Source organism: Primulina eburnea, chromosome 2, assembly GCF_022965805.1.
Source record: "Primulina eburnea isolate SZY01 chromosome 2, ASM2296580v1, whole genome shotgun sequence".
Taxonomy (NCBI): Eukaryota; Viridiplantae; Streptophyta; class Magnoliopsida; order Lamiales; family Gesneriaceae; genus Primulina; species Primulina eburnea.
In genome coordinates this window covers 44,762,691-44,784,474 of record NC_133102.1, presented here as the reverse complement: position 1 = coordinate 44,784,474, position 21,784 = coordinate 44,762,691, and the positions used below count along the sequence as shown (strand labels likewise).

The 21,784-nt window shown below is 34.7% G+C and overlaps 3 protein-coding genes across 4 annotated transcripts; 2 read left to right on the top strand and 1 right to left on the bottom strand.

The window, feature by feature from the left end:
• The first annotated feature begins 1,045 nt into the window (after nucleotides 1-1,045).
• LOC140824784 (uncharacterized) lies at nucleotides 1,046-1,985 on the top strand. Its single transcript, XM_073186336.1, has 2 exons — nucleotides 1,046-1,632; nucleotides 1,720-1,985. The coding sequence occupies exons 1-2, from the start codon at nucleotides 1,159-1,161 to the stop codon at nucleotides 1,732-1,734; spliced, it is 489 nt and encodes a 162-aa protein (XP_073042437.1). The 5' UTR covers nucleotides 1,046-1,158; the 3' UTR covers nucleotides 1,735-1,985.
• A 2,002-nt stretch (nucleotides 1,986-3,987) lies between these two features.
• LOC140823586 (tetraspanin-10-like) lies at nucleotides 3,988-8,118 on the top strand. 2 transcript variants are annotated; one of them, XM_073185002.1, is made up of 11 exons: nucleotides 3,991-4,400; nucleotides 4,684-4,796; nucleotides 4,915-4,969; nucleotides 5,058-5,113; nucleotides 6,123-6,170; nucleotides 6,659-6,707; nucleotides 6,820-6,903; nucleotides 6,991-7,058; nucleotides 7,131-7,256; nucleotides 7,354-7,429; nucleotides 7,802-8,118. In XM_073185002.1, the coding sequence occupies exons 1-11, from the start codon at nucleotides 4,341-4,343 to the stop codon at nucleotides 7,865-7,867; spliced, it is 801 nt and encodes a 266-aa protein (XP_073041103.1). In that variant the 5' UTR covers nucleotides 3,991-4,340; the 3' UTR covers nucleotides 7,868-8,118. The 2 variants fall into 2 exon arrangements, with proteins under 2 accessions (XP_073041102.1, XP_073041103.1); XM_073185001.1 differs by lacking the exon at nucleotides 7,802-8,118 and having other exon boundaries at nucleotides 3,988-4,400; nucleotides 7,354-7,775.
• On the bottom strand, nucleotides 7,801-18,686 carry LOC140823585 (uncharacterized). The gene is given in 20 exon segments (XM_073185000.1): nucleotides 7,801-8,748; nucleotides 9,035-9,151; nucleotides 9,667-9,801; nucleotides 10,388-10,481; nucleotides 11,161-11,405; nucleotides 11,408-11,521; nucleotides 12,100-12,234; nucleotides 12,310-12,348; nucleotides 12,508-12,573; nucleotides 12,654-12,749; nucleotides 13,482-13,718; nucleotides 13,820-13,940; nucleotides 14,515-14,550; nucleotides 15,102-15,199; nucleotides 15,345-15,650; nucleotides 15,745-15,834; nucleotides 15,929-15,994; nucleotides 16,296-16,454; nucleotides 16,819-16,928; nucleotides 18,431-18,686. Coding segments are annotated over 19 exon segments (2,259 nt in total). The 5' UTR covers nucleotides 16,918-16,928; nucleotides 18,431-18,686; the 3' UTR covers nucleotides 7,801-8,742.
• Between the last annotated feature and the right edge of the window lie 3,098 nt (nucleotides 18,687-21,784).

Sequence of the window (21,784 nt, the reverse complement as noted above, 5' to 3'; positions counted from 1 at the left end):
CCTCCAACGAGTTATTATACCGAATCGAATTCTGAGTAACTCACAAACGACTTGATTTATTTACATCTCTAACTTTATAATCACACTAATACATTATTAGTCTTTGTTAAAAATAAAAAAAGAAAAATAAAGTGGAGGTAGTGAAGTGAAGAATTGTCTTGATTCTCACCAGCCAAGTCAAGCCCACAAAGGACCGGATCCTATCCAAGATTTGGTGATCAGTTCACTGAATGCCAAAGTGACATGTAATGACAAAAACCATCACATCTTTTAACAAAGATATCCATGTAGTCAACAGACATCAATGCTATCCACATCACTAAGATATACACAGTGTCAAAGAAACTCGTTCAAAGATAAGAAAAGCATCTTCCTTTCTTTAAAACATTTATTTATATACAAACTTTACCTCAGATTCACCATAAATTTACCAGGAAACTTGTTCGATGAATTTTTTGCATTATATTATTTATCTATCGTGGAGCAGAAGAAGCTCACGAGCTTGCTTTCAGACTCGGTGCATGTTTTAATTCATTATTATAATAATAAAAAAGATATCTAAAAAAAACTGAATACTTCCAAATCCTTTTTAAAAAAAGTACGTAAAAGGGTCTTCCTCTACAGATATAAATACAAACACATCCTGCTGCAAAGACAGCACTAGTAGAGTGAGAGGGCCCTTCTGAATTCCAAATAATCATAATATTTTATAAAACTGAGTGGTTCTATTTCACCATATACTAAATTTTTCTTCTTTTTTTATATTTTAAGATTCTATAAATTAAGTAATATTTCATAAACTATTGGTTTATCTATCTCAATGTCTTTCCCGCAACTATTTATTCATCTAGATGGGTAAATTTATATATTCTTCACCTTAAATAACCATCTTAATTATGTTTTTCGAAATATCAAAGTTTAATATATGCTTTTTTCATAACTATTTATGCGTGTGACCGAGTCATTTTATATATATTTACCATATATTTATCATGTCTATATGTTTTTCAAAACATAAAAATTTAATATATATGTTAATAAAAAAATATATATGTAAGTGCAAGAGAGATAAACCATAAAGATTAAAAAAAAATTGGTACAGCAATTTCCCTCCTTATGTTGCCTGTTGGTGCGACTGTTGTATGGCATGTTTAGAAAATGTACAACAAAAATTCAGAGCACAAATCCCTCGGAGCTCCTCCCATGAGCCCTAGAATCTCTTTCTCCATCGACTTCGTGGAGCCCTCCCACTCCCATTCTCAATCTCACGCCAGGGATCCGTACAGGGATGCTCCCGTTTCATCAGATTTCGCCTTCTCCGTCAGCAATTACTCCATGATGAGCGCCGATGAACTCATCTCCAAGGGCAGGATTCTGCCATACAAGGAGGGATGCAGCGGTAACAGTAGTCAGTTTTCGAAGACGACTACGCTGAGGGATGAGCTGCAGAATGAGGAAGAAGATGGCGATTTCTCGGCGAGGCCGCCGAAGAATCCCACCAGATGGAGAGGGTTTTTAGGGCTTCGGAAGCCGCGCATCGGGTCAAGAAAATCTGATCAAGGTTCTTCTGTTGAGAAACGGGGAAGCTTTCATTATGAAGATATTAATGCCCAATGCAGCAAGAATTCACAGGTTATGCATACAAATTATCAATGTGTTATGTGTGTTTTTCCAGAAAAAAACATATATTGAATGAATTTTTCTGCTCGTGTTTCTCAGGAATCTGTTGAATGATGGGTGAAAAAAGAAGCAAGAATTAGAGTTTCTTGTGGGGATTAATGCTGGGAGGAAATTTTGGTGAAGATATTAAAATTCTGTGAGATTTATCTAATTGTGTTAGCCTAAGTTGGATTTAATTTTTCTCTAGTTTTGAACTTTTTTTTTTCTTTTTCCAATTTAACTTGCTTCGGTTTTTATATTTCCCTGTAGAACTATTATTTTTTTTAGGGATTGCTTAAATCAATGTACTGATTATGATCCTTAATTCACTCCAAAAATTTTGAATGTTTGTAGTCATTATATGGATTATTCTATGCTTCACTTTGGTTATTGACAAAAACTTATGTGAGACAGTCTCATAGATCGTATTTTACGAGACAGATCTCTTATTTTGTCATCCATGAAAAACATTATTTTTTATACTAAGAATATCACTTTTATCGTGAATATCGGTAGGATTGACCCGTCTCATAAATAAAGATTCGTGAGACCGTCTCACAAAAGACCTATTCTTGATTATTTATCCCCTACGGTGCCGTCTCACAAAAGACCTATTCTTGATTATTTATCCCCTACGGTGTCGTCAAATTTTTATACTTGAATAATCAACATATATAATCAAATAATATTGAAATAGGAAGATAAACTCTCGTAGCATGGCTATTATATATATAATGAGTAAATTAATCATCCATTAATTCGCACTTAACCACTAATCATATTCATGCAGATGAACTAATATCATTTTTTTTTTCATTTAATGCATAACAATATCTCTATATATAACAAGAAAAAAATTCACTATTTTGAATAGTGAAAGGGGAAAAAAATACAAAATCACACACCATAAATCATATGACTCAATAGATATATACGTATACCACATTTAATTACACGAGTTGCACATATTTGTCTGATTATAATCAAATACCCCAATAAAATCAAACTTTTTTACACATTTTGAAATGGAGTCAACGGTCAACGCGACAGTGGACAGCTCATAGATGGCATCACGTTGGGGGGAAAAAACAAAGATGAAAAAAAAAAGGAGAAAAATCTGACAAAATGGAAATGGGTATTCTTACATAAATGGGGGAGTGGGTGACAGTAAAGTACTTAGTGAGGAGCGTATCCAGTTACGAGTTACCCCTTTTGGTCATAAATTCTATGCCAACACCGACTCTTTTTCTTACACACAACAATCTTTGTCCTCTTTCCAACGATAATAAGGCTATCGATAATTAGGCTATCGTTTGGTTGAAAAAATATGATAAACTAATGATTAATATGTAAATGATAAAAAAAATGATTGTGATAGAAATATAATATATGACGTAAAATAATATTATATTTGGTATGATTTTTAATTATGTGATAATTTTGAATTTTTTGATGAAATGACGAAATTGTCTTTTTTTATAATTTTTTTTTCTTTACTCCGGCAACGGAGGTGCTCCGATGGCCGGCTGCGCTCCGACGGCTGCCGGAGGTGACCGGCCAGAATCGGTGGAATCGCGGCGTTCTGCGGTGGCGACGGTCGATGGGCGGTCGCTGGAGGGATGTTGTGGTGAATTTGAATTTAGGAGAAAAGTAAAATTAGAAAAATATGATGGATTAAGAGTATGATAAATAATCTTAGGAGGTGAGGAGATATTATTTTAACCTACCTAATATAACCTAATAATTCATAGGAGAGATTAACTTGGTTAAATAATCACGCGTACCAAACGAGGGATAAGGTGGATTAAAAAAAATAAACCCACCTTATCACCCAAACCAAACGCCCCCTAATAATATTATTATTGTTTCCCTCACATAATATAGTTATAGTTGATAATTCAACATGTTTATGGACTTCTTAGCAAATGCATTTGACTAGATGTTTAAATACACAATAAAATACAAAAGAGGTTTAAATACACTTATTTAAAACATTTATTTTAAAAATAAGTTGTTAAAGTGTTTGGATGAATTTATTTAAAACAAGTTAAATATGTTATAAGATTTTTTATTGTCAAAATTACCAAAAAAGTTATAATAAATCCTACCTAGCACATTATGTATGTTTTAGTTTAAGCAAATTTGAATCTGAATAAGATTATGATATAATAAAAATAGAACATTAAAAAAACCCGAAAAATCGAATCTAAAAACCCGAAAAAACCGGACCCGTGCCGACCCCTGTTCAAACTTCAAAGTAGCTATGCCATCTTTCTTGGGGCGTACATTGACGCGTAACGTGGCTCAAATCCTAAACTGGTATATCACCACATTCTCCTATCTTCGACTTCACCCACACTTGTCTCGTCTTGTTCTGTTCCAAAAGACTCGTTTTTTGAACGGAAAGTATGTGAACATGTTTTTTATTTTCCGAAACTACCCTTCCCTGAGTTACCACTCCATTTCAAGAAAGCAAAACACGAAAGAAATTCTCCCTTTTGCTTGTCTCCAACCATTTTTTCTTCCTTGCAATATGCAATATTTCATCTTTATTTGTTGCCATGAATGAGACATTAACGCTTTTTGTTTAGTTGTGGAAGCTTTCATCGTGTATTTGTGAGTGTCGTGCTTGTTTTTATTTCTTGAAAGAAAAAGGTTGGAGAGGAAGGGGAAAAGGCATCATGAGCTCAGGGATGGGAACAAGCACTTTTATAATCAAATGGATAAACTTTCTGACTATGGTAAAGAGCTATGTTAAATTCTTGTTTCGCATTGCTTATTGTTCTTTATTATTGGAAGGGGGTGTCATCCTTTCTGTGGAAAGACCTTTTCTTCTGGGCTTTTGAAATTTTTGTTATTTCCTGTTGTCTACGAATTAATTGCATGTAAATAGGTTTGGTTTATGTTTTGTAGTGTAAATTGTGAGATGCCAGTTGATCGAGTTATTTCTTGCTAACGTTATCATCATTAAAATGTCAAGTATCCAAATGGTAATAGAAGATTGGATTTGTCATTCGTATGTAGTTGTTAGCCGTCGCAGTCATAGGTTTTGGTGTGTGGATGAGCACTCATCATGACAGCTGCAAGAGATCTCTTACGCTCCCTGTTATAATTCTTGGTGCTGTAATCTTGGTCGTGTAAGCTTCCATTATCACAGTGTTTTGTGCTATTTCTCGAAGTGGATAAGGAATTTTCCTATCATCTTCATTAAGGTTATGAAAAATGATTTCTGTTTTTTATTTGATGTTAATACAGATCAATAATTGGATTTTTTGGAGCCTTGAAGAAAAACTCAATCTTCTTGTGGATTGTATCCTTAGCATCATGAACTTTTATCATGAACCAATTATATCTCAATGTACTTTTGTTTGGTTTTTCTTTAACCTTTTTACTTGCAGTATCTCATCTTGCTTTGCATCATTTTGTTGGCGATTTTGGTCTTCACAGTGTTGGCGTAAGTACTTGAAATCTGGACTTTTTTTGAGCTTACATGTGCTCGCTTTATCTTGGGAGGGTTTGAAATCTTCTGCAATGCTCGTTACAATTGCATGAAATAGTGGAAGAACTTGATCTTCAAGCAATTTTAAAAATATCCAAACAAACACGATAGATTTAGACATGGATTTGAAATAATTTGACGAAAGCTTTTGTGATGTAGTTGCGACGGATAAGAGATACAATATATTAATGTTGCATTTGGATTGGGAGGCGTATATGATAGATAAAATTTTAAATGATTCAATTTTTTGAGAATAGGAAATTCGTAATTGATTCATGAGTAAGTTAAAAATGGAAGGCGGGGAATTGACATTTATGTCGTTCAGGAGTATCCATACGTGATATATTGCATTTGGATGGAAAAAATTTCATATCCATTATTCAAATCATTTGTATTTATTTGGATATAAATGAGTCTGAATTTCGAATCCTGCTTGGCATTTTATACTTTCTTTCTACTCACTATGATAGATTCCAAATCCTGTTTAAACAAATTAATTTTTTTCAATCCAAACCAAGCTATTCATGAATTTAAAATCCCTTGATTTCAATTCTTTTCCAAACACACCCTTAAGTTATTTGTAGATAATTGTAATCAGATGCTTCCATGTTGAATCAATACCCATTACAGACTGAAAGTTTATTGATTTTTATATAGAGTGGCCCTGATATGATTTTTTCCTAGAGCACGAGAGATGATGGCTAGCCCAAATTAAGATCCTGAATTTGATTCGCACTGAGTTTTGGTGTTCTGTTAAACAACCACAAAAACAATAGTATTTGTTTGCTTATGTTTGTAGGAAATCATGTTTATCATTTATGTGGAATAAAATCAATATGCCGCATCCCCTACTATTTACTTCACCATGTATTTATTACATATTTCCTTCTGTGTTAACCTTCATAATTTTTACGATAGATATACCTGTTTTATGACTACTTCTTTGCTGTCTATTTTTTCATAGGTTTATAGTAACAAATAATGGATCTGGTCATACTGTAGCTGGACTTAGGTAAGACAATTCACTCACAGTGCCATAATTTTGTGCTCATTCTAACACGCGCCTGCGCATTCCATGGATTGTGCACTTTGTCCATTCTGCTAATGACATAGCTCAGACATATATATGCCTCACTAGTCACTAAAGAACACGACTGGACAAAGATTGATCCAAAATTTTAGTCATTGATAAATATATGGAGTTGTATTTAAATATAAAAATACAAGGGCTTAACCGTTCTTAGAAGTTACAGGGACTTTAAACAAATGCTTGGAAAAAGAAAATAACAGAAGAAACTCAGTGGGAGCTATTGAGCAAATACATGAAATAAACACATTTCTTTCAAAGTCCTAAGGGTCCTCGTGAAATTAGAAAGCCGAGCTAGAAATGTCACGGCCTTGCATGTGAATGTGTTTGGGTGCATTTTTGGGTGTCCTTTTGCTATTTGTCTTGGATCCAATCTTGGTTTTGTCTGAGAAAGTAATCTCTTGGTCTATCAGGTATAAAGAATATCAACTTCAAGATTACAGTTCCTGGTTTCTTAAACAAGTGAGCATCCGTTCATTTCTCTATCTCAAAAATTTAAAAAATCAGAAATAAAGATCGAGCAGATTTCACAGCATGAAAATTCAGCATCGTCCATTTTTTCCTACATTTTCAGCTCAACAATTCCCACAACTGGGAGCACCTGAAGAGTTGTCTTGTCAAGTCCAATGACTGCAACGACCTATCAAAGAAATACAAGGTCCCTCTCTCTCGTATGTAAATCTGATGTCTCTTCATCATCTCTTTACTCTTAAATGGTATCAAGTCTTTGATCTGTTTACTGCAGACGCTCAAGCAGTTTAAATCGGCAAAGTTAAGCCCCATTGAAGCTGGATGCTGCCGTCCCCCATCTGAGTATTTGCCGCTATTCTTTTATTTATTTTAAAGCTGACACTCTGACTTTCTCTTAACATCGGTCGTTCTTAGATGTGGTTATCCTGTGGTGAACGCCTCATTCTACGACTTGAGCTTCCATCCAATCAGTTCAATCAAGGACTGTAAACTTTACAAAAACTCCAAGAATATCAAGTGCTACAATTGCGACTCCTGCAAGTAAATGAAACTTACCTGGGTATTGTTCCACATTTTGTTCGTAAGAAATTCTAACGAGACGATGCGTATTTTTTTTGCATCTTTATGAACTATCCAGGGCTGGAGTCGCGCAGTACATGAAAACTGAATGGAGAGTGGTTGCAATCTTCAATGTTATCCTGTTTGTTGTTTTGGTAAAGCTCTATCCTTCAACATTTTCTTGGCATAAGTTCGAAGCTGGTCGCATAAAAGAGAAACTAAAATTTCCGATTGTGACGTTATAAAATGATAACAAGTTGCTTTAGAAGATAGAAAAGTAGTTTGTATGTATATGTGCGTGCGTGCGTGCATGCATGCGCCTTTTACATCCTATGACCAAATCAGCTGGGGCAGGAAAGCGTGCTTCCACTCACAGATTATGTTAAATGGGCGGAGACAAAAAATATAGTCAAGATGGGCTACTCGATCTATATTTATGGTGTTGAGTAATCTTTTTACATTTGCCTATGTAACATGTGGCAAATATAATGAATTTTTCTTGCTTCATATATTTTGTCTTACTTCAGTCGATGGTCTACTTCGTGGGATGCTGCGCAAGACGAAATGCAGCCAAGAATCGCTCTAAATTGTGAACAACGCACAAGCATGGAGCATTTTATATCTAGGAAAATCAGCATTCTTCTGGTTGGCCCCAGTTTCATCATCTTGCAATTGGCTTGAGTTCAGAAAATTTGGTACCGTAGGTATCAACTAATTAGTATTTCTCGGTTGATTTTTGAAGGCATGGTTTAAGTGTTGTATAATGTATCAAAAATATAAGCTGTAGAGAGATTTTGCGTGGTATCATAATTATTTTTGGGCCGGAGTTCAGCTTTTGAGAGTTGTTCGGTTTCCATCAATATCACACACATTTTATCTGCAAACAAATATAGTCCATTTCGGACAAGCCCAAGATTCAGCTTGTGAGCTTCGAAATATACAAAATCTTGTATGAGAATGCATAAAAGAAAAGAGTACGAGGCTCATCCAACCTTAATGGGATGCCATGATCTTGCAAGAAAATTGCGGCAAACAGATCCATTTACCCAACATTCACGTTATATCAATAAATAGGAGCAGCCTTCATCTGATATTCTGATTGAATCAACTAAAGAAGCTAATTAATTACAAAAATGGGTTTCAAATAACAAAAAAATTATCCAGCAACAAAAGGCTTGAAGTCTGAGGGGAAATATGTACTATTATTTCTTTCAGAACCCTTCGCAATCTTTATTTTAATCACAATCCTTGGGGAATACTCTGTGATTAGCCACTCTATTAAAGTCCCTCCAGAATGCAAGTTCTCTCCTCAGACACTAGCAAGTCGACTTGTTTTGTGATGGTTTCAATCACCCAAATCCTAATTCCACATATAATTAAATAGTCATCCAAAGGCGTAGCTCACCCGGAAGATGCAGAATTTCAAGAATTTTACATGGATTAGCTTCACAATGGCAGATTACTTTCACTAACCCTGCACAGGGCAAGTAATAGATAAGGCGCTAAAAGAGGAACAGTAACCCGTTCTTCAATAAAATTTTGGAGCTGGTATTTGATAATTAGGCCAAAAGTTGAAATCAGCAACAATGCTTTGTAATTTTGGTTGAGTTCTTAGCCTATTCAAGTTTTGATTCAAATTGGTAAATCCAATAAAAAAAGTTGAAATACCAGAAAAATAAATTTCAAAATAACTAAATGAAAACTTGTAAAGGTAACAAGGCCCATAACATGAACCAAAATGCATAGAAAGAATGTACCACCTTCAATATGTCATCCCTCACCTTCCCCTGCACCACTTTGTAGTTAAGAATAAGATCTTCAGGTTTCTTCCATATATATGTACGAACAGTGGCTAAGCTCATTTCTGGATGTAGTACCTGATGAACCACCACACTTCACTCAAATGAGAAAGACTGCGACTTTCTATCTAGAACTCAAGAAGGGATGGATGATAAAGGAAAAAATGTTGAACAATATAGAAACGCATTATGAGGCTCTGTGATGAAGCAAAGAAACAAATCAAAAGGAAAAGAGAAATAAGATCGATACTATAAATCAATGTCACATAACCTCCTTACATGTACATGGACCATAAATATGATCAGTTTCTGTTGTTTGACAGTGTCACATGCAGTTATGAAGCTTCTCGGAAGCTAATACAGGTCCACTGGAGGCCAGTAGAAAAAAAGAAACAACTCATTTTAAAGAAATGGACGAATCGTTATGGAACAACATTTGCAAAAACATTCCGTATACCTCATTTTATTTTAATTTACTCTAGGGATGCTTCCTCCCATTAAGAAGAAACAAACCACAATTGGAAAAAAAAAAATAAAGAGTATATTTGATTGTTCGGTATGAAATTAGAGTTCAACAGATTTCATAAACTTGCCTGATTATTGCACGTGATCTCTATAGAAGGCTTGAGTTTTGGCCAAGGTTTCAACCCAGGGGCAAATGATCCATCCAAATTTATGCTATCTACCGGCTTATCAAGGACCATCTTTTCTACGACATAGTTGACAACCTAGAAAATAAATTAGAGCAACCATTCACTAGTGAGCTTTGCTAAAATTTTAAAAAGACGGTATCATTCATTAAAATAGACCACACTGCAGAATATCACATAAAGAAGTAACCTCTTGAAGCACCAAACAAGATTTGTAATTTAGCTCATTTCGAGGAAGTAAAAGCATCTCCACGTCTAATCAATATCTCACTTTGTTATAGCACTACTTCACAATATTTTGAAAGCATTTACACTTTTGGCAGTCCTGATAATCTAATGGAATAAAAATATTGAGCTTCGACAAGGCAACATATACTGTAAAGTACAAATGAGGGATTCATGTTTGGCATAATCCAATTGAATTTTAGTGGCATTCTTGATTATAGAAATCTCAAAACTTATATGAACGGTGATATTTCAATTGCCAGACTGTTGATATACATGCTTATATATTTAGTAGAATCCTTGACAGTGTTAGTTTTAGATCATAAAACAACTGAAAAAATAGCAGTGACACTATATATCAATATCCAAATTAACAAGCTACAACATTTTTAGGCCAGTTTTATAAGCAAGACATAAGCTACCCACTGAAAACTCTTACCTTATGTACTCGTAAAATGCGAGGAGCGCTAAGCTTTCCTTGTGTAAGGATTTGTGCCGTAGAGCCTTCACATGGGTGCAAGTAGAAGCTACACCTGCAGTAAAGACAAAATGATAACTGCAAAACAGAATTTGAAAAAAGAGAACGAGGGAGTGATGTGGTACGAATGCATACCAAATTACAAATTAAAACACACAATGACATAGGTTCAAGAAAGATAAATAAGTCAAATCAGGCATGCATAGAAAACTTAAAGTTATAACATCTTATAATCAATAACTTGAAATACCCCAGGGATAAGACAATAGATTCAACAAAACTCCGAGCAGGGGGGGGGGGGGGGGGGGGGGGGCGGCGGCGGCGGCTTGACAAAAAGAAAAAAACGATCAAAATGAAAGTGAAAGAGACATCTAATGGACATTTCCAAAGAATCTGCATAATTATCAGATCCAGAGCATAAATAATAAGTAAATCACCACAATATATCCAAAAACAAAAAGGAAATAATTAAATCCTTAGTTTAATTTTTCAAAAAGCAAAAATGTCTTTCCAAAGTTTATTGGGTTCCATAGGAATGAACTAGACGTGCAACAATCAGGAGAATCTTATATGCAAAAGCAAGGTGTCAAAAAGTTCTTCATGCTTTTTAACAAACTTGCAGTGACACCTTGCCTGAATAATTTTTTTAAAACAACCAAATCTTTACTGGCAAGGCACTTTAAAATGCAGCAAACCACCATTCATAATTGGAAGAAGGTTGCCTTGAAGATTACTTGGTATTTTCTCTTGGAGGCAGGCGATTATTCAGCACACAATCAATAACCCACCATGGTAAGTCTCTCTCATCTTCTGTCCCATCCAAGCTAGTAAATTTCTTTCTCCATGGGCCACCTACAGAGCCTTCAGTGACAATGGAAGGAGGGCAAGAGCCAGAAAATTCAAATGGTGGATAAACCATAAAATCACTTTCAGCATTAACATCCCCTTCAAGTCGAGATAAGGCTAATGTCCTTGCAGAAATCTCCTTACAGGTGGAATTTCTCCATTAACTGTCGTTTGTGATCCCAATCTGTGCCTTCTTTCATTTAACCAATGAACCAAGAGGCCTTTAAGGGTTTCCCTTGCCAAATTAACCTATTTATTCAAATAGTTCATCTACATTTGAATTGGAATAACGAAGACAGATTTTAAAAAATAACAAACTACATGGTCCTCTAATTACTCATCAATTTTGAATTTCAACACAAATAAAAAGAAGGAATAATTTGTGGAACTGAATGATGCATGCAATGGAATTAATGGTGCATCAACTGAATCAAAAGCCATAGTTAACCTAGTATCAACAGGCCACAACAAAGTTGATTTGAAAATAACCATTCTAAATTTTTTTAAAAACATAAAAAAAATCCATCACAGCTGGAAGATATTTAATCTGTTGTGGTGTGGCTCATTTTCAGCACAAAGTTTATAGTTTGAATTCGGTTTTGTCTCCTAAGGACTTCTGTCTTCATTGTTAGTTTCAGGATGCCTACGAATTATCTGCCTAATTCTTCAGTTTTAAATTTTTTCTAGTGTCCTATATTCTCATTTACAATTGCTGTCTTAATCTTTCTTCTAAAAAATGCAAGTCCTATCTACGGATTATAAGGTGAAGATGAATATGTAAAAGATAGGAACTTTACAGGGGGAGTAAATTCTGTTTAAGAAAATACCTTGTCATCCTCCAGCTTCCCTTTAATTTCGAGATCAGCAGAGTACATCTCAGCAGAAAAGCATTGTGGGGTGTCCAAATGTATCGACAAGCTCCCAAGCTTTGTATCCACCGTGAACCATGCAGGAATACTGACCTGAACAAGAAAAATAAAGTTACATGGCGTGGATGGAAATTTCAGACGTAAATAACACAGAAAATTGATCTATACCATCTCAAACAACTCTTCTTTCTTCTTCTCAAATGAAACCTAATGATAAAAAGTGAATAGTCAGAAATTGTCAGAAGAAAAAATGGCACAGAAGAGACTGGTGAGGGTTAAAGCTACAGGAGGATGTGTTAACAGAACACTCCAAAAAGACAATCTGAAAAATGCAAGAGTACTAAGTAAAAAAAGAGTATCACTAACCTCTCCATAGTTTTTTATAACAACACCTTTTGTAACTTCCCATAATTTCACTGTACCAGACGTGTCCTTGAAAAGACAGAACTCAACTAGTTTAAAAAAGTAGATTCATAAAGTCACAAGTTCATGGAAATCAAATGTCAAGTTACCTTAGTCAGGACATGTCTTCTATTATTTAAAATCTCATATTGCACTATCGCAGAGGTTCCATGAATAGTAAAAGATGGTTCTCTATATACAGGAACCTAGACCATCAATTAAAAGTCAGTAGCTTAATTTGGAAATTATTCTACTCAATTTAAATAACCTAGAGGTGCCAAAATGCCAGTTTAAGACGAACACAAACCATCAATCTAGAACAAACTTTAGAATATTCAAAGCCAGACAGGAAAGAGACACCACAACAACGAAAAAAGAGATCAAGAACATGAAGTTTCCTCAGTCAGCTAGAGCCTAGAGCACTTAGAGATTATCTATTGCAAGCACCAATAAATTCCAGTTTGCAGAACTAAAATTCAACAGAGTATGAATACTCCACAAATCTTAATGGAACATAAGCAAATAAGCCGACGTAATAAAAAGTGAAAGAATGTATCAAAAAATCAATAATTTGTAGATTCTTCATCAGGCAAAATATCCTTACAAGCCAAAGCTCTCATTCTGTGCTTAGTCGACGAACTTTCAAGCTCTATCATTTCAGTCCAGGAATCATGAGGGAAGATAAACCAGCAACACTTAAATTTTGGCTAAAAGCGGTCATGGTGGCACAAGTCCTAAGCTAGAAAAGTACTCAATAATTTGATTTTTTTATGTCAGAAAACTACAAGCACTGGTCTCTACCATGGATGCATTTTAAAGAGAAGGAAAAACTAACTCAAGGTATAGACCCTTCCACCAACTTGCGCAGTTAAAGTTATAAACTCTCTGCTGGAACATTAGAGGGGGTGGGAGTAGTGGGGGTGAAGAAACCAACTCACAGGTGTAGACCCTTCCACTGAAACCCTTGCCCTTGAAAATGACAAGTTCCCTGCTAAAAATGAACCTCCTCTTTGAAATACTTTCATTGGATTGTGCACTTCAGCTGGCCATTTATGTAAAGTAGAATCAGTGGTAGCAACCCATATACCATCCTCATGCAATGCCAATTGCGATATAGGATGTTCTTTTGAACAAAGTAACACACTTTCTCTTGTAGCCAAATCTGTGAAATACAACTAAAAGAGCAAACTGAAACCTGTCAGAAGGAGAGCAAAAGAAGAAAATAATAAAGCGGATGAAAATCTCGGTATCACTAGAATTGAAGATATGCACTCACGGAAAGATCTCTCCCACCACTATAGACATGACTAAATGTTGGAGTGCTAGCAAGCGCCCAGACAGAGTCTGTGTGCACAGCATAGGAATGAACACACCGCTGCTGACCAAGATCCCATAACCTAGTATGAACAGAATAAAGAAAATTTATGAAAATGGTAAGATTTTATCCATTAAATTGCTAGAATTCCGCTGCCATGATATGCAGAAAGAAACGAGAATCCAGAATACAATGAGTATATAAGAAAAAAATCAGGAACCATTTGAAACATACAGGACCATGAAACAAAAGTCCTATAAATAGAATAGCTAAAAGATCTATTATTACATAGAAATTTTAATACAAGGAAATCTTGATGCTGAAATCAAAATCTCACCAGCTAAGAAGTTTCAATACAGACATAAAATTGGATACAGCCACGTAGCTGGCTGAAAATTTACAGGTTCTGAATAAAAATGTTTCTTTCATAACGATATGCTAAAAATCTTTTTTTAGATTGGGGTGAACTCGCTGTCCGCAGCGAGTTCACCCCAATCTAAAAAAAGATTTCGGACAGCGAGTTCACCCCAATCTAAAAAAAGATTTTCCCAGAACTACCGCCAAACGTCAAGAGCGGCACAACATAGGTATATGATACATTGAGACATTATTGATGCTGTCTGAGGTGCATATGATTTGCAAAACAAGATGCATACCTAATCATAGAATCAGAGGACCCAGATAAGCAATATCTGCATATTGTAAGATGATATCATTATTAAATACTGATTAATTTTATTTATATATAAGCATGCAAGAATACAAAATGTAGATACAATTTGCCGCAGCAGAAAATTCTAACTGGAACAAAATGGCTCAAGAACCAAAGGATGGTGGTTCATCTTAGTCAGAACTTAGAAGATAAAACCTGTGGAACGTACAGTTTAATTTTTCTATCACCTTTGATTTCAGTCAAGAAGAACGAGAGGCTAAAAAAATTCTGCAGACAATCATGACTGCTTAGATGTGAAATTAAAATTGCTCCCAAAATTACAGATATCTTGGAAATCAAATTGATGAACAGTTGCATCATCTGAAAGATTAACAATAATAAACAATTTCAAGACTAATTAACCGTATAAAAATGATTATGTTCTAGCTGATATTGGCTGCACCTAAGCATCCACGCACTTCCCAGCTAACTTCGATAAATTTTGTCTACAAACTGTTGTGATAAATATGATTTCCAATATCAAGGTCCTTGCAAGTCGTAAATGAGCTTAATGGAACCTATTCAACGAACCTGCCTGTGGAATCCAACAGTAGGGCCCTGATATTATCAGTGTGCCCCCTGAGCTTCATGGTTTTCGAACCAGTTCTTGGGTCCCAAACACGAACTACCTATAAAATTCATCATATAAAAGTGAAAGAGGTCCGAGATGTGATGACATCTTATGATAAATATGGACTGGAAAGGGGAAAATAGCACTTGTTCAGTATCAGTAAAACACGATGAGTTTATCAACTAAAAAACAAGCCATGAAACCTTTTCAGTTCCACCAGAAACAAGCAGTGTTCCCCTGTCATTTGTTGCCAATGCATAAACAGACTCTTTATGGCCTTTCGCAGCAACTGGAACATATCCTTGACTTTGACTGGCATGCACAGAAATATTATTGCTTGAGCTGATGGGCCGAATTGTTGTATTTGGCAAGGAGGAACCCAAACCATTAAGACTAGTTGAACAATCATCATCAGTCACATCAGTTGATTTAGAGGTAGGAGCAAGTGCAGCTTCAAGATCCCATATGAAAACCTCCCCACCAAGGCCACCAGACGCAACAACATTACTCTGTAATGCATGAAAGTAAAGATTGCAAACTGATAGAAGGCACCCATAGATCATGCTTCATTGTACTTCACAAAAATCTGGCAGAAAATAGTACATTTTTTTCTGGTGTAGCAAGGCAAGTGACATAGTCAGAATGCTGCCGTAACGTCTTGACACATATTCCATCAGAAAAGCCATTCCATACCTGATATATGATGAAAATATAAAGAGTTTTGAAAAAACAATGTACGAGCAAAGTTTCATATGTCACAAGACATAAATGCAACAGAGAATCAAACCTTAACAGTGGCATCTGAGGAGCAAGAAACTAAGGTGTTACCACCTGTCAAAACTGTATCGTTGACCTGCCCAATCAACACATGAAAATATAAGAGCACGTTGTCCATATTAGCCACAAAATTCAAAAAATGGAAAAATCCTATTCTTAAAAAATATCGATATGCCTGCTGGATTCACTATCTAAAAAGACCATCAAACCCTAGAACTACTGATTTATGTTGAGTAGAAGCACTAGCGATGACATCCATGATTAAAGCCACTATTATTTCAGTCGGTAATTAGTGCTCGGTGGACAACTCAAACCTTCAAAGCCTCATACAGATATGCCGTAGGCATTAGAGTGACCCAAAGATGAGAATGACTTACCCAGTCGACGTGGGACTCAAATGTAGCAGAGCATGTAGCACCACTTTCAACCAATGTCCATCTCTTTAATGTACCATCACGACTGCCAGTAAAAAGATTATCACACCCATCTGGTCCAGTTGAATTCAGTACTGCCAGGCAGTTTATTCCAGCACAATGCTGCAAATATTGAGAATTCATCTCTCCAGCCTTACAGATATTATCAAGTTCAAAAGTATTTCATATTCCCAGTAATAAAATGCCAGAGATGATGAGGACGTTTTCTTGCATAATAAAGAGATGGCAAGGACTTCTACCAGCACATCAAATGTAAACTATGTTCAACCAAAGTTTATCCCTTGGTGAATATGTATCATACGACAAGATTTAAAGCCGATTCGGGTTTTATGATACATTTAATGTTGTCTAATTCACATCACAAGCACAAATTAAAGAAAAAGTGATTAAACATAAAAATACACAAGCCAGCCACCTATGAATTACCAAAGTGAGATAGCATGCAATTTTAAAACAAAAGAATCACCTTTGAACCATCTACATCATTTAACACATAGGACAACCTCTTTTCTTTGCGTGTACGAACTGAAGTAGATGTGTTCCCTGCACTGCCAACACGGTGCATTGCAAGAATCCCTAAAGAAAATATTAACTGATGATTGCTGAATAAATTTCATGTCTCTTCATTGCATAAAAAAATTATTTAAAATAATATAACTGTTCTGAAACAATCAACTAAGTGCTAATGAATATAAGGATAATCAAAGTTCGTTCACTCAAATTTGTCCACATTTATAAGAGCAAGGAGAAAATAAATGAGTGTCAAAACCAACCAATGAAGGGATGCCATTTTATGCACCGTCAAACTTATGTAAAAGTCATTCTAGAATCCATTTGCTTACATATAATTTGAATGATCTTGTGCCAAATTTTATACTTTTAAAACCAAAATGCATTTGCACTTGGATTGTTAAACTAGGAAAAGTATCATTCGGGGTTTTATTCAGATTTTAATTACTCCCCTCGCCCTTTGCACTATTTTCTAAGAAATTAATTAATAAAAAAACTATCTAGTTTCTCAAAGCAAAAAGTGAAGTAATGAGGCAATGGACATTGCAGAAAAGATGCATACATCCAAATATTCTTAACATCTAACATCAGTCTAATACTATGGCTAATAAAGGAGCATATAATGTCATTCGATAGGTAGGAAACAAACTAAAGATTCTTCATAGCACCTAAAGATTCTAGTATACAGCATACGATTATAGATCTAAGTCCACAACGTATGACAGAAAATTGTTGAGCATTAATTATCAGCCCATGACCTGTACCCTGAAATATTTTTAAAAATGTTATGCAATAAATCAATCCAAGAATAGAAATATAGAATTGCCAAGAGTGGAGCTAAATTGCTTTTATTAGCGACCCGTGTAAGTAGTCTCAACTCAAAACAATGGGGACCTAAACTGTCTCTATCAGCAATCCATGGAAGTAGTCACAACTCGAAAGAGAGTCTTGCGGATCTTGAAAGTCGACAGTTCATGATTGAGTCACTAAATTCGTTCAACTAAAGGCAGGTCTACATTCCTTAGTGTGCATGTAGTTTTATGCATCTCTTAAAACCCATTTGGGAGATCAAGGAATAAGCTCCACTCCTCAGGTCGCAAGGTCTCGTATAGATATTACTAATTTGGTCTTTGCATCGGGTTTCAGTTTCCCGACTCCCTTGACAGCTCTAGAGTGAATTATTTATTCAATCACAGGAAAAGTTTGACAATCTTAAGTGAAATAGAGATGGAGAAACTAGCCATGTACATAGCCCAATTTAAAATTCACTATATCAAGTCCATTAATGGCTATGATTCAAGTTTGTATTTAGCAATCTTATGATTTACACTTGTAGATTTGTCCAAAAGTTTAGGTACATAAAAAAAATAGTTAAAAATTTAAACGCATAATGTTCAAGAAGTTTTCTCATATTTCACGACTTAACAGAGGAATTTCATTTCATTCGACACAAATTGATGGCTACGGGATGCAAGCTATCGCTGCAGCCATTTCTTGCTCTACATAAGTTAGCGATTAAGAAGTGACAAGAGAAAAGTATAAGAAACTCAACACAAAACAGGTCATACGCTCTGATCGCCGAGGGCTCACCGGCGTGCGAAACGAAGTAGAAGTCAATAAACAAAAAAGAAAATCACAGGAAATTTGCCTTCTCCAGAATATTCGATGGATGAATTCCGTGAAAGGTGAATCAAACGACGGTGACTCGACGGTACGGCGACGACTCTGAGGCAGGAAATCCGCGGCGTATAATAACCGACGTGGGATGGGGAATTGAGTCGGAAATAGGCGTGATTACCTGATTGATTTTGTTTTTCTTTCAATAACTACTTTTATTCCCATATACATAGAATTTAATCATGGTTTTATCACATGGGTAATTTCCTGATTTAATTAACACATGATCCGTGTGTCGTCATTTATTAAATCATGATGTATTAATGAAAACACTATTCATACGGATAACATCTAGAGATGTCAATGGGGCGGATATGGGACGGATTTGGCTAAACCTAAGACCCTCCCCATAAAAAAAACTTTGACCCATTACTCGCCCCACCTCGGTTAAATATTCTTCGGACCCACCCCACTTCGAATACGAAATGAGGCCGAGTAGACTCGTGAGACCCGAATTTTTTAAAATAAAAAAATAATCTTTCTTCTCACATGACTGAATTATGAAACAGACAAGTCTCTAAATACAACATTGTAGAAAATTAATTCATGTCTTCGACCACACTTAATAATAACAAACAAAGTATTTTCACGACATAAAAAATTACATAAAAAAAATAGTTACTAGCTCTCCGAAAAAATCTTGACATCCCCTAAAAAAGTCATAACATTATTTAAAAAGATCAATATAAAATCAGTGAGTAGACAATATTAAGTTTACTAAGATGAGGACCAACTATTCTTCCACTATTGCTAAACGTAGATTCAAATACAACAATTGACATAAGAATAACTAAGATCGTTATAGTTGAGGTGAGCTACTAAAAAAATGAAAATTAATAAAACTAAAACCCTAAAATATTTATATGCACATATATATAGGGCGGGTATTATAGGACCCATGATCCGTCCCATATCCAGACTGGTTTGAAAAATTCGACCCGAGACCCACCTCATGACCCATTTTGTATGCCCAAACCCACCCCATACACGCGGGTCCATTGCGAATCTGGGAAAATCTCGGACCCATTGACATCCCTAATAACATCTAATAACTCGTATTTCTCTATGTTTATAAAACAAATAATCTTGTACAACGATCTCGGACAATTATTTAATAATAAACATATTAAATATCATTTTTTTGTTAGGATATATATGTTTTTTCCAAATACAAAGGAGAATAATATTAAAACATATCGGGAGAAATTACAATACAAAATAAGAGTAGGAGATCGCAGGTGAAACTTGTCTTATTGAAGCAGTCTCTCTTAACAAGTACTATGTAATTTCCGACAGTAAACTGGATTAGATACTAGATTCCAACTCTCTTTTGCTAAAAGAGCGATGTTATATTATGTAATTTCCGAAAGCCCAAACCTCCTTTCAACTTAGTCCAGTTCTTCCATCGAATGCCACCCCCTGTCTGTCCCGATCTTTGTAAGAGATATTCATGTACTTTGTAAGAGAATTTGTCATATATATGGGCTAATAATTTATAACTGAATCATATGGGATTCAAATACCTTTGTAGGGATTAATAGTATCAACTTTATTTAGCTCAACTTATAATTATTCCCAAAATACTAGTATAATTGTATATGTGTCGTGTACATGCTTATAACGACCACAAACTATCCTCGATCTTAGACCTCGTATCCTCATGGTTTTGTCGCATGTCATCATCAACACTCAAACACATGAACTCTCAAGTTTAAGTACCTAGAATCTCGTGTCCTCGTGGGCTTTACGCTCAATTGGTACTCACACTATAGAAACCTAAGCACTTGAGTCTAAAGATCTTGAGTTCGAGTATTGGAGAAGTCGAATAAAATCACTTCCATGAATATGATAATGATACGAGTAATGACACATTAGAAAAACCGTGAGCGTACAATGTCCAAGATCGAGGATAAAGTTCTTGTACCATAGGTTTTTGGAAATAATTATTTTCTATGCACAATTGATTTTTATAAAAAAAAGATCACTAACAAATATGTTGAAAATATTAGAGATTATTTTGTCATAATTTGTAAATGTTGTTTGGATAATATTTGAAAAATGGATCGGATATAATAGTTATTGTAAATTATAAATGTATTAAATTAAATAAGTTCAGAGGGTATATTTTTATTGAAATAAAATTATTATTTTTCTAACAAATGTCAATGCAACTAAATTTATGAGGCTTGACATATGGTTTGATTTGTTTTCTTTACGATGAAGGAACTCATGGTCACTATTATTCAATATATATTGAATAAATTTTTGAACAACACAGTGACTTATAAATCGCGATAGCCAATGGATTTTAATGTGATTTTTTTTATCACTTAGTTATCTTTCCATATTACATGTTCACTCTACAATGGATGCATGAAAAATGCGAAATTGTGTCGGACCGGAAGTAAGGGGCGTCTAAGGTGAGCGATTTCACCTAGAGCAATGAAAAATGCCGAAACACCTATGTGGATACCCACTTATTAAATAAGCAACTTTTAATGGTTTAATTAATATTACGTGTTGGTTTTTTTTTTTTTAAATTAATATTACGTGTTATATGCCAAACTATCAATAATGTACTTTTTTTTAGATGAATGAAATTTTTAGTTTAGTCTATAATATATTAACAGTATTTTTCTCATATTCGATTATATTATGTAGGTTTCTGATATTTTTATAAAAGTTGACATATATATTGATGATCCAAATGCTAACATTTAACCACGTCGTAGGAGGAGAAATAATTTAGTCGTATCATAAAATAATCTGAATTTATGCATAGAGAATTAACCATATAGTAGGAGGAGAAATACTTTACCCAAAATGCTCATGTTCTTTTTACACAAAAATTATTGTGAGACACTTAGATCGTCTCACTGGTGAATACTGTGATACAGATCTCCGACATGTTTCAACTTATGAAAATGTATTAATGTTTATTCCAAAAGTATTATTTGTATGGATATGATTGATCCGTCTCACGAACATAAACCTGCAACACCAACTCTTAATTTTAAACTTCTTTTCCTATTTTAAAAGAGTAAAATTAATAATTATTTTAAATAACTTACATACCATTTAATGTTTTATTTTATTTCAGCTTTCTCACATATTTTTTTTACTTACTTTATGTCTTCAAAATGAAAATATGTATTAAAATATAAATTTATATTATATCTACTATTTTTAACACACAACGTGTGTTAAAATGCTGGTGTATTATTTAATTATTAATCACCTCAAAA

Coding starts and splice junctions, on each gene's coding strand:
- LOC140823586 (XM_073185001.1), top strand. CDS start 4,341: ATGAGCTCAGGGATGGGAACAAGCACTTTTATAATCAAATGGATAAAC. Junction 4,797..4,914: donor GGTGCTGTAATCTTGGTCGT/GTAAGCTTCCAT, acceptor ATGTTAATACAG/ATCAATAATTGGATTTTTTG. Junction 6,904..6,990: donor ACCTATCAAAGAAATACAAG/GTCCCTCTCTCT, acceptor TGTTTACTGCAG/ACGCTCAAGCAGTTTAAATC.
- LOC140824784 (XM_073186336.1), top strand. CDS start 1,159: ATGTACAACAAAAATTCAGAGCACAAATCCCTCGGAGCTCCTCCCATG.